Source organism: Thunnus albacares, chromosome 2 (genome assembly GCF_914725855.1).
Source record: "Thunnus albacares chromosome 2, fThuAlb1.1, whole genome shotgun sequence".
NCBI classification, from domain to species: Eukaryota; Metazoa; Chordata; class Actinopteri; order Scombriformes; family Scombridae; genus Thunnus; species Thunnus albacares.
In genome coordinates, this window is record NC_058107.1 from 743,251 (window position 1) to 756,121 (window position 12,871).

The following is a 12,871-nucleotide window of genomic DNA, read 5'->3' on the forward strand; positions in this document are numbered from 1 at the left end:
TATTTTCTGCTTTTCACTGACTGAATATACTAACCGACTGTTTATACACTCGCTGCATACTGACTTTGTGCAATGAGTGGAAGGCTTTCTGCATATTATGCATCATGTTAATTAAGGGTCAACCTGTCAACATTTTGCTCACATAATTTTATTTCTGGACAAACTGAGATTGCTCCCAACAACAACTTCCCATCATGTGATGTTCAGACTACAGTCTTGTCCACAGAATGCTCCGAATATACTAAAAAAATGATGTTGGGGCACTTTAGCTTGTAATGTTTTAGCTTTGCAGATTGGTCTGTTTGCACTTTTTTTAAACACTTAGTTGATTTGCATAAACTTGCGCCTTCAGCTTATGAAACGCTCAGTTAGCCTGTGTAGCATAACCTCAGTGTATGTGGACTTCAGTGTGTAAAAGGCACTTTATGAAACTCTCGAAGTAAATGCAAGCGGAAAGAATGAAGCATTTATTTCCAAACACAGACCGGAGCCGCTGTTATCGACGATTCCTCGCCATCCTCAGGTGACCCGGCACAGACATCCAAACTCTCCGGGGTGAGCTTTGAACAAAAAAGCACTGCAGCCGGGCTCTGTTAGAGTGCTGCACTTCAAAGAATGCACATCTTGGATGACATTCCCCGACGCTGCATCTGGTGTTAAATACCTGCCCCTTCCCAGCAGGTTGATTTCATCACTCATTCAAAAGTCACAGGGCAGGCGGAGAGCTCCACTGCCCTCAGGGAGGATGGAAGTGTTGGTAAGGCTGTAGCTGCCTCTGTTTGGACAGGAGGAGGGGATCAAATATTCTTTCAGCTGGGGAGAAAAAAAAAGGAGGATGGAGGGTCAAAGAAAGCTGCTGCCTTATGGATGAGGGGAACATAAAAAGGATGATTTGACCAGGGCAAGGCTGGCAGGGGGAATCCACCACAGATGTGTAGTGGTTGGTGGGCTTCAGACAGTCTCCCTGTAGGAGGGGGAACAGCCGGTCGACTCCTCTCCTCTGCTTCTTCTTTACCTGTGGGTCACCTGGTTGTTCAGGAGGCCTGGGAATGTCTGCTCTGTTTCAGTGCTTAATGAGCCACCTGGCAGAGACACAGAGACACAGTTACCACCTACAGGATGCACTTTGTCCTCGTTTGACGCCTTCTACCGACAGTCTGAATCATCTCTATTGTATGATAAATGTAGGGGATTTCTGCCCTGCTAAGTGCTCAGACTTGTCTTCAATTATCATAATAAGTACACTAGATGATAATGAGTCAACTTAACACTGTCTCTCTGTGCTGTTACCATTAACGTTGTAATAAATATAATATTAGAGTGTGAAAGTTCACTCTTGACCTTGCAGTAGTTCAGAAGTTCAGACAAAGCAACAAAGCAATCATTAACTCAAATGGATTTTTCCAGAGCTTTCGACTCTCAGACTCCAGAGACGGGATATGATCTCCTGTAAGCAACTTAGGTAACAACATTCACTGATGAAAGCAGTGAGATGCAGCTGAAAGTTCAAGCAGAAACCAGTAAGTGGCGATCGAACTGAAAAAAATGTTTTAATTATTAAATTATTTTTAATCAAACAAAAGTATTTCCACTGTATTAATTTGACTGGAAAACTACAAGACAGACCAGACTGACTGCTGAGAGGACTGTAATGCTAATCTCATGGGAGTGGTTAGCTTTTAACTTTCAGCTAGCGCTAACCAGAAGGATGGAGTCAAGGCAAGTCTGACATTTAGACAAATCTCTCAGTTGTTGCTGACAAAGAAAATGGAAATAAACTGGACTTTGTTGCAACAAATGTACAAAAGTATTGATTTTGCTCCTGAATAGATGTACATATTGAACTAGAATAACTGTAATTATTGCACTAGTACGAATGTAATTATGCACTAGAACATAATGTTATTACTGACAGGTATGCATCTCTTTTATCAAAACTACACAGTCAAATAACATGTTTTCCCTGACACGTATGTAGCACTGACACTGTGAAGTGACCTGAAGTGCAACAGTAGAATAAGTTTCACCACCATAACAAATACAGCAGATGTTAGAGATTGTTGAGGTCTCACCATTATGGCAGCTGTACATCCACACACGATGACCATCATATCGACATCTGCATTTCATGATGTTATTGCTGTAGTCTGACTCGGGCACTTCATAGTTTGGATTAATTATAATCTGTAAAAAGGACAAACATGGAGGATTCGTCAACAACATAAAGAGAGAAATGTGTGAAAGGAAATGGCTGCAGCGTATAAACACCGGGTGAATAAATGAGAGTTTGTCACCTGGAAAATATAATCTCCAGGTTTGACGTCAGTGATGTCCACCCACTGGCAGTCGATGTCGTGCCTGTAGGTATCCCAGCAGCCCACAGTGATGCCCTGATCTCCAAAATTAGCGCACTCATATACCTTCTCAATACCTGCAGTAAGAAAAATTAGATAGTAATCAAACCCTCTGAGAATGATTATTATATTTTAAAGCTACATTATTAATTTTTTTGCCAATTGGGGGCAGCAAATCAAGCTGTAGACACACAGAACAAAAATCAGCATTTATTTCCAGTCGGGTTTTGTGAACCCAGTTAATAGAAGACTACTGGTGCAGCTTTAAAAGCCCATTAAAAGTTGTTTTGCCACATTTTTGAAAAGTTGAAAAGTTTTTTTCATATCTTGAAATTGGTTCTCACCTTCATCACACTCTGAATCTTCCAGGCAAAAACTGGCTTTGTGTCCTTCTGCCACTTTGGTTCCGTTGAGGCTGAACAGGTCATAGACAGTAAACACCTCCATGCTGTGATAATGTCTACACACACAAACAGAAAAGCAGTTTTACAAACCTTGTCAGGCTGAAAGCGCAGCACAAAAATGCATCAGAAAGTTTGATGTGGGCCTTCATACGATGTGTCAAGTTCTTCCAGTCAAAGGTGCCAAAGGTTTGACGTGTGGGAAGCTGCAAATCATGTGAAGCTGCCAAGAGTGGAGTTCCTCCAGCCAACTAAGGAACCACAAGATGTGGGACTTTCTGTAGCGCTATGTGCAGCAGTTTTAAGCTCACGGCACACACGCCTTGCACTCTACGACACTGACCTATGACAGTCGTGCCACACCCAGGAGTGACGGCTGGCTTTGGGCCGGAAGTCGGACTGGCCGTTGTTGTGGATCTGGGAGGAGAAGCGCAGCAGGCGGCGGTAGGAGTTGGCCGGTGTGGCGCTGGAGGTGGAGGACAGACAGTTCTCCTCGTACGCACACTGCAGCATGAACATGGGTCGGTCCTCCATGTAGGTGGTCTGTTCCACCACCTGAGGGTTCAGCACCAGGTCAGGAGCCGCTGGTGGGCAGGAGGATGAAGAGAAACCACAGAGAAGCAGACACAGACAAAACATATTTAGAAATACTTAAAAAGCTCTCGCACATGTGATGTAAATGAGTCTCAGTTTGAAGCTGTAGAGCCTTCTTGTGATTCAGGAGGGATTTTGGAGTTTCAGTTATATAAACATTTCTCCAAGGCAGAAAAAAATGAGTTTGTTGAATTAAAAGTCAACGTGCAGAACAAAAGAGTGAAAGCTTTTCAGTGTGACTGTTACCTCACTGCCAAACGAAGGGCAAAGGATGTAGTCAAAGTTAAATTAAGTCAATTACTTAATTCTTTATTCATTCATTCAGTCATGACCATACATTTAGGATCTTAAACAGGCAACCCTAACCCCCTAACATTACACCATTTCTCTCAAAAGTATTCATCATCAATAACATATGAGTTTAGGCGTCTTACTCTCAGAGCAGGAGACGCCAGCGGCATTGCGTCCGCCTCCTTTCGAGCAGGTGAGGTGGGCTCCGTGGTGCAGGCAGTGGGACAGAGACATCTCAGTACCAGAGCAGCGAACGCCACTCATCACCACAGCATCTGCATTAACCTCCCCCGGCCAATACCACGTCTCCTGTTGAGAAAAAACAACCACAACAGGATTACATCCACATATCATCCACCGGAAGATGTATTTTTATCAGTTAATTATGAAGAGGATTGTGTTTTTCCTCCTCTGTCTCTCTGCCCCAGGCCGATCCCCGGCCAATCAGCTCCCTGTCTGTTCTCCTGTTTCATCACCTCACCCCCCTCACCTGAGCTTCTCCGCCCATCTCCCCACCTGCACCTCATCACCTCGTTAGTTCAGTTGTTGGATCCTTTGTTCGGTTCAGTTCTGTTCAGTTCTGCCTGCACTCAGTTTTTATTAAAGCTTTATTCTTCAGGTTCCTGTTGCCTGCAGACTCCTGCTCCACTCTTCATGACAGGCAGGATGCTACAAGGGCTCCTTTATGTAGTCTTTCAAGTTGACCATTATGGAATTGACCATTTCATTATTAATATGCTAAAAGAAGCACATAATTCAAATTCTGGAGCCAAATTGTGCATTTTTCAAGTACACATATTTAGATCTTTTACTCTAGTTAAAATAGCAACATCACTATCACAAGTAAAAGTCCTGATTTCATCATTTTACTCTATAAAGGTATTATCAGTAGAACGTGCTCAAGAAACAAAAGTAAATGTACTCATTATGTAAAATACACTAAATACACCTTTTGGTCTTTCTAATGATGTATTACTGGATTATCAATACTAATGCATGATCATGTTGTAGCTGGTCAAGATGAGGATAACATCAAACATATTATTGATGAAAACTTGAATCTGAAAAGTAACTACAGCTGGCAAATAAATGTAGTTACAACATTTGCCTTTAAAATATGGAAGTATTAAGTAGCATAAAATAGAAATACTCAAACAAAGAGCCTAAAAATTGTATTTAAGTAAAGTCCTTGAGGACATGTGCCTAACAAACGCTAAGTGAATATAGAGATGAATGATGGATGCTGTTCTAAAAAATATTGGGGAATAATAATAACATAACTAGCACATGAGTGCTTGACTTCAAGACACTGAACAGTTGCAGAATTATAAAATATCCATGCTGGTTGATGCCTAATTGCTTTGTAGTAATACTATATAACTATTTTACCAGTACTGATGATACTCAGCAACTATTTGGTACCTTTTTGAAGGAGATCAATATTAATTGTCCAATGAAAGGTTAGGCAGAGTAATGTTCCACACTGACCACTAGAGGGCACACACGATCCTTGTAACAGCATCATGGACGTGACACTTCATTGAATTGATGATGAGGTTTTTCTGTATTGTAACATTTATATCTTACATTAGCTGGTATATTTTTCTATTCACAACAACTAGGAAGTGAAACTTGTAAACTACCAACATAACAATCCAAAAAATATGAGCCAATACAACTATTCCCATGTCTAAAAAATACTGTATTGGAACCGAGCCTCCATATAAAGAAAGGAGAAATGCTACAACATAGTAATGGGAAAAAGTTCCTTCATTTCATAAGTCCTAATACAATGGACAGCACTTCTCATACCTGCCTCGAGGTAAACCTCATCCTATAATCATACAGAAACCATCATTTTCTAGTTTCCACTCATAAAACTGCTCTTCACTCCACGACTCTGCAAACACTTTGAAAGGCTGTTACTATGAATCCCCTCTCATTTCCTGTTACTGTTATCATGCTGTACTGTAATCTTCCTCCCCGTTAAACAAGAAGAGCTCTTTATCTTAACATCCTACAGGTGTCAGCAGTTAACAGAGGTATCAATTCTCCACACCAGAGAGCCATTTGTTGTTCTTAGCAACAACAGACACACAGAAACACAGCGATCCTCCGTAGGACTCTATGGAAGTATGTGGCTGCCGATATTAAAAATAAATCATTTCATCAAATTGAAATGTCATTTCTCCATTTGAGTGAATGTCAAATAAAAATAAAAGTTTAAAATGCAAAAAAAAGTTCCACTGACAAATCACTTTCAGCCTGCTCCCAAGCATTTAAGCACCATTATTAAGAATAAATTGAACATTAAAAGGACTTTTCAATTCAGCAGACAATGTGAAACCTAAACTTGAATACATCTGAAATTAATGGTGTCCTGACTGTAGCTTATTTCTGATGAAAATGAAAATCATCATAATGGCAGGATTCTACCAGTCCCCCTTTTGTGAAATGAGCGAGGCCATTTCCATTCCATTTTCATTATTAATATGCTAAAATAGGAGCATAATTCATATTCAAATGTCCACTGAGAAATATCATTCTTCTAGTTTAGGTTGCACATTATTAAGCCAGAGTTCTGTGGGAGCAAACTGAAAATGACACACACATTCATTTTATCAGTAATTTTATGAAAATGAAAACTGAATCTAAACATTTTGTCACCTGTGCACACAGACGGAAATTCAAATTTTACTTGATTAAATTATTTCATTTTGATTTTGGCAGCTGTATACTCCCATAGTCACAACTTGTCCTGTGTTATCTCGGTGCCACTGAGACTGATTCATGTACATTAATGTCCATCAAATGAACTGTAAGGATGTATAGATATAAAGAGACAAACTAATTCTGTAAGATTCCTCCTCAAAATAAACTGAAACTTTACATTCAGCCTCATAAATATTATATACAGAGCAAAATCAATGTTTCATTCATTACTTTTGCAGATAGAAACTAAAAAGCAGTCGGCTGCAGTTTTTTCACATTAAACACTATTTCAACCTTGAAGGAAATTTTTTAGGATCTCACATGGCTTCCTGACGAGAAAACCTGAACTGCACAGGAAATGATTGCAAGCACCTTACTGTGTTTGGTCATTTGGAAAAAATGAAAAAGGGACTCAGGAGTACGCCTGTGACTCAGGACAACAGTACGTGACACTGGTGGTGAGTCAATAAAACCAGACCATAATCTACAGCAATGATTCCAGCTCACTGGCTGCTGATTAAAGCAGTGCTACCAACTGATGAACTGATCTGAAGTGAAGGAAGGGATGATTTTTTACACCACTTTCATTTCTGTACCATATACAGTGTATTTGGAGACTTGGAGGAGTTCTGGTTTTTCTTGGCTTCCTGTGGGGCATTTCAGAGGGGCTGGCAGACAGCGGTGACCCTGCAGCAGAGTCAGGATATAGCTTTACTGGCTCCACACCGCCAGATCCAGTCCAGCCAGAACAGAAGGATACACTTGATTGTTTCTCTCTCTGTGCTTTTCATCTTTTTATCCCCAGCAGTCTTTGGTCATAAAAGTGTTATAAAGTCAACTTTGTTCTGACATCCAGAGTTTGGCTGCGTGTCATTTTCGGTAACACTGGGATTCAGATTTACTCCGTGCTGCTGTCAGGAAAATAAACTGCTTCATGGAGTGAAAACTACACTGATTAAACTGAATACTTTACATGGTCAGGTAGATTACTGCTGAGTCTGCGCAGCTCAGTAGATGCAACTAGGTGCTTGTTCACAGGATAACACCTTTTTTATGGTTTTATGGTATTTGTAACTGTAAATTCATTGGAAGGTTCCTGGAAAGGGCTCTGTAACACAGTCTATTAATTGCTATTATTTGCTAGTGTGACCTACAGTAGAGTCAGCTGAACATGCAAAATCTGTCAACAGCCAAGCAAACAATTCAACTGCTATAGAGAATAATGTTTCTGAGTGAATAATGAAAGAATATTTTCTTTGGTTTAAATCAACTCAACAAAACTAACTGAACTCAAATAATCTTCCCTCTGTAGTTAGAACCAAATTACACACTTCTTTCTAGGATATTTCCTTATTAAGAAATGATAAACCTGTAAATGTAACCGTCCAGACACATTGTAGTTGATTGGGACTTTGGAGACCTACTGTAGATCAGCAGTCAGGGCCAGAAAAGGGTTTTTGTGCTGGGAACTCTGGTTGCAGTTGACTGGGAGGATATCATGTACACATTATGTACCACTTGTTAGTTTTGTTTTACTTTAAAAGCTGTAACATTTGAAGTGAAAGAAATAAAATGTGTTTTTTTACAGAGCAAACCCCACCACATAGCTGCTGTGACTGTACCTGGAAAGCGTTGCTGGCGAAGCCCAGGCCCAGCTGTCTGCAGACCACCATGGCCTCCATGGTTCCCCAGCCTTCACTGCACACCGTCCCCCACACCAGAGAGCCGTTTCTCTCCACCAGCACTTCCACACGTCCCTCATAGGGGTTACGACCACCACTCAGACGCAGCTGTGTGCACAAAAAAGACAACATGATGTTCAGTTAATCGTTTTGTGACGAAGAAGAAATAAAAGCAGTTAAGAATTTAGTTTCTCTGCATATTTTTATGGATTTTCTTTAACTTTAACAATAAATTTAGAGAAAATGACTATACATGCAAAAGTCATTTAAAATGTACATAACCAATATAAACATATCATTATATAATATATCATATGACACGTATATGTTCACATTACCAGAAGCCTGCAGAAGCACATACTGCACATAAGCATAAATGTGTCATGGAGAGACAAAGCTAGTTTGTGGTTGTAGTTGGTACAAACTATTCAAATCTATGTAAAATGATCCAACTGTCTGGAGGAAGAAAACAATGTCAACATTATACAAGTACAAAAGAAACAACCTCCTTACATGCCGTCCTTCTGCAGTCTTGAGAAGCATGTTTCAAACTGCAAAACTGATTTTTGGCCACTTGGGGGCAGTAGAAACAACTTGTGAACACAACATTGACATATCATCTCTATTTAAGTTGATATGTTGACGTTGTTAGGAAACAGCTGCTTATTTCCCATCCAGCAGTTACAGAGCAACATTATCATTCATGTGGAGTCGTGTTTCTGTCCAATATTCACTCTCTTTTAGCTGTTTCTGCTCTCTACTGACTCTTTAGCTGCTAAATGCTCCACTATGTTCACCAGCTAGTCTACAGCTAACTGTGTCTGTTTGCTGTTTGGTGCTGAGCAGGTAGTGTACAGCAGCTTTTAAGAGCTTTCTCTCTGAAAACAGCTGTGTGCTGCGGCTGAAATGAGATTAGAGTGCTGAGAGTGAACCAAAACAGTAAAGGTGCAAGCAGACAGCTAAACAATGAAGCTCCATAAAGCCGAGGGGAGCTGCAGAGTTGCTGATAATTCTCTGTAGGTTCATCACTACAAGCGATGGCTCTGACACATTGTCATTCGATACATTATTATAAAAATATTGATAATAGCCACTTTAAGCAGGCCGAACTGGGGCCCGCTCCATCAAATTTGTACCATGCAAGCTGCAGTTTGCAGAATGAGATAATCCCTCTGGTGTTTTATCTTGCATGAACATGTGAAACTCTTGTAGAATTGTATCTGAAATTTGCAAGCAACAGTCATTTGTGTAAGTTGACGCTGATAGATAATCTATCTGTGCTGAGGCTCACCCTCTCCTGGAAGCCCATCGCAGGGACGTTACATCTGACGGCTGCGTCCTCCTCATGGCTGCAACCCAGAGCCTCCTTGTTGAAGAAGCACTCAGTGATGGACTTCTCAAACCCAGAGCACTCCACCTCGTTCATATGGACCGGGCCCATACCTGGAGAACACAGACAAAATAACAACTATCTGAAACGGAGGCTTTTTCTTTGTACAACTATCCACATTAAATAGTGCAGCTCACTAGCAGCTCACACTTGATGAATACACTCACCATGTTTTATTTATAGTAACATAACTTTACTTTTATATCATGTAGAGTCAAGCTGAGAAAACAGATTGAAGGTGCTGATGTGACATAAAACATTCAAACTGTAAATGATAAATATTTGCAGTTTCAATGAAAAAGGCACAAAAAACTGTTGAGATAAAATCACTTTACATGTAAATACATGTTCCTGTTGTATTTGTATGAATAGTGAAACAATATTTTTTATACTGTTGCTCTATAATATAATATTTGAAGTGATTATCACGTTCAAGATTTATACACATTTTATAGGTTCCTGTGTCATTTTTTAAAATAATTTGCATCCCTGGTAGCTTTATAGTTTGTTAAATTGGCAAAATTATAAGCTAGACTTATAACTGAGTTTAAAAAAAACAGGATAGTTTAAAATGTGCTAAACAAAGACAAACAGGAACCAGAATGAACCAGAATGAACCAGAATGAACCAGTATGAACCAGAATGAACCAGAATGAACCAGAATGAACCAGTATGAACCAGAATGAACCAGAATGAACCAGTATGAACCAGAATGAACCAGAATGAACCAGAATGAGCCAAAATGAACCAGTATGAACCAGAATGAACCAGAATGAACCAGAATGAACCTGGACACACTGAGGACACACTGAGACATACCAAAATGAGTCTTTCCCCAGTTCCTTCAAAATCTACAAAAGACAAAGTGTCAGTCTGTCTCTTGTGAAGTAACAGTGAATATTCCTCGTGCACTACAAGTCATGTTTAAGGTCCATCACCATGAAGAATCTTTAAAAGCAATGACAGAGTCTTCAGTCACTGGAGATGATTTCAAACAGCTCTAATTCATTTCTGTGAGCTTTGTCTCTGCTAATAAGACACGCCTTCATCTCCAATGATCCTCAGAACTTGTTTTCCCTCTCTCTTATGTTTTACTATTACCATCTACGTTTTTCATTATTTCCATCTGAGTTTTGTTTTTCTCCATGAGCTTTCAGAGAGCCACTGATGAGAAATCATGACGGAAAAATGACTTTCAAAAAGCAGTTTTCCATGCCTAATGTCAGTGGAATGTGGAGCAATGTACAGCACGTCCCTGTTTGTGAAAAAGGAAATATTTCCTGTTCAGAAATACCACACAGCTCAGGATTCTCTCTGCTGTTTTGTGGTATAGGACACAGTTTTCCACAGTTATCCTGATGACAGGTGAGCTCAGGCTTTAAAATATGGACTAACAGAGGAAAAGCAGGTCAGTAGCGCGTTATAGTTGGGTGGGGAACCAACTTCCAAACGTGCTTTACCTGCTGTAAAACTCCACGTGCAACCAGTGATATAACTGAGCTGCAGACTGGGAAGAAACTGCTCAGTGGAGACCATAAAGAGGCAGCGCTCACAGTGAAAGCCTCCATTACAAAATAACTAGACAATAAAAGCAGGCCCTCTATAACCTGCAGGCAACTTCTCCTCCAGCATAGAAGTTATATCACTTTTATTACAGTCTATTACAACTTACTTGTATAATTTTGGTCTGTCAGTTATGATAACACTGTGCTGTGAGATCCAGGTGCAGCAGGTCAAAGTAGGTAAAAATGTCTTCATTGTCTCCAACACATACGTTTAGCTAAACTCTGGATTTATTTACAACGTACTCGTGTGTCTCGCCCCATCGGACTTTTTTGTTTTTAACTAATGTCACCGATGATATGTTTTCAAGCAATTATTCTATTATTGAGAATAATGATTCAGCTGTTATAAACCTCAGTTATCCTTTAAAGTCCGAGACAGTCAGACACATAAACACACAGACAACAAAAATCACTTTCAACAAAAATAAACATTAGACGATGATTCTGCTGAAGAAACGAGACAAAAAAATGTACTAATAATCAATATGACATTTTGAAGTGAAAAACGTCAATGTTACTGAAATGATTATTAATTTTCGTGATCAGACCAACATGTGATAAAAAGCAGCTCTCTCATTCATTTGAATGGTGGCAGTTCATCAAGGCAACAGCAAGGCGCTGTGTCGGCCAATCACATACATACTAAAGAGACTAAAACTGAATCATGAACTTTAATAACTGCTGTCAGGAATCATTTTCAAACAAAACTAGACGATACAGGAAGAGTACAGATTGAGAAATGATTTGTATCATAAACACATACAGATCAATTCAATCCAAAATCTGAACTCTGGGAGGTGCTATAGTATTTTATTCTTTTATTTCAAGTGCAATAAGCATTTTCAACTCAAAATACTGAACCACAAACCTTGTTTCAGTGTTTTGTGCTTTGTTTTAGATGCTTAGATTTGTTTATTTGTGTACTGTTGTGTAATCCAGAGATATCCAAACATTATCCTCCCTCATTAAAACCTGGCACCTACATGGTTCACATATGTTCTACTAGTAGCAGCTTTAACTCTCTAACTCCACACCCCCAGATTTCTGTAGTCTTGTAGTCTTCAGTGACGCTGAGTCAAGTGACATCACTTGAGGCAATTTATCATATTTCTTGCAACTCCCACCGGAGCTACAAAAACCTTTTTGACATATGCAGCAGTGTTCACCAACACCTGGAAACAATCGTTTGTTTGTTTTTTAATCTCAGTGTTCTCTTTTTACCACGTTTGTTATGTATCTCATTTGATTGATTACATGTTCTATTCTATTCTGGCATCTGAGCTTCCAGAGCGTCTGCTAACATTTCTGCATGGAAAGTAACGTGTCAAAGATTTGTTTCAGTCCAAACACTATTCTCCACAGGCTCTGTCCACAGTCCAGCTGGTTTTTTCCTCCTCTTGTAGTGTAACTTCCAGACTGAATATACAGGAATCTATAAATCCTTGCAGAGCAATCTCTGAGTTCATACCAGCTGAGGAATGGATTCCCTTCCTCACTGACCTCCACAGTGTCACTAATCCTGTTCCACCGAGCTAAATCGCTTTCACCATCAGGTCTTTGAGTTCATGATACTCTGCTCAGTGGCACAGAGGGGTGAAGAGGAAAGCCTTAAGGATAGAATTACTGCTCCAAATGTTTGGAATATGTGGTTTTGCTACACAGTCATTACCCTCTATTCCATAAATGCACGCAATGTACATGTACAGTTCCAAAAATAAAGACTCTTTCAGGTCTACTGTGTAGTTAGTCCAGTTTTTTTCAGGTTTTTTTGTACATGATTATGATGTTCACATTTCATCTTTACGCTTTTCCTATTCATTCAAAAACCTTTGAAAATTCTTAAAATGTTCTTTTCCTCCCACATGTGAACGTACAGCGAGGA

General features: G+C 39.7%; 1 protein-coding gene across 2 annotated transcripts in view; it reads right to left on the reverse strand.

The window, feature by feature from the left end:
* Nucleotides 1–444: 444 nt before the first annotated feature.
* loxl2b (lysyl oxidase-like 2b) overlaps nt 445–12,871 on the reverse strand; it is a 40,453-nt gene continuing 28,026 nt past the window's right edge. The window contains exons 7-15 of one of the 2 annotated variants that reach the window (XM_044362027.1): nt 9,326–9,477; nt 7,975–8,142; nt 3,784–3,949; nt 3,099–3,339; nt 2,699–2,814; nt 2,295–2,431; nt 2,073–2,184; nt 1,016–1,082; nt 445–813 (exon numbers count right to left, since the gene is read on the reverse strand). In XM_044362027.1, coding sequence (XP_044217962.1) covers nt 810–813; nt 1,016–1,082; nt 2,073–2,184; nt 2,295–2,431; nt 2,699–2,814; nt 3,099–3,339; nt 3,784–3,949; nt 7,975–8,142; nt 9,326–9,477 — 1,163 coding nt within the window. In that variant the 3' untranslated portion in view covers nt 445–809. Of the gene's footprint in view, nt 1,083–2,072; nt 2,185–2,294; nt 2,432–2,698; nt 2,815–3,098; nt 3,340–3,783; nt 3,950–4,130; nt 4,164–7,974; nt 8,143–9,325; nt 9,478–12,871 lie in introns of those variants that run through there. The other variant, XM_044362037.1, reaches the window with a different exon arrangement.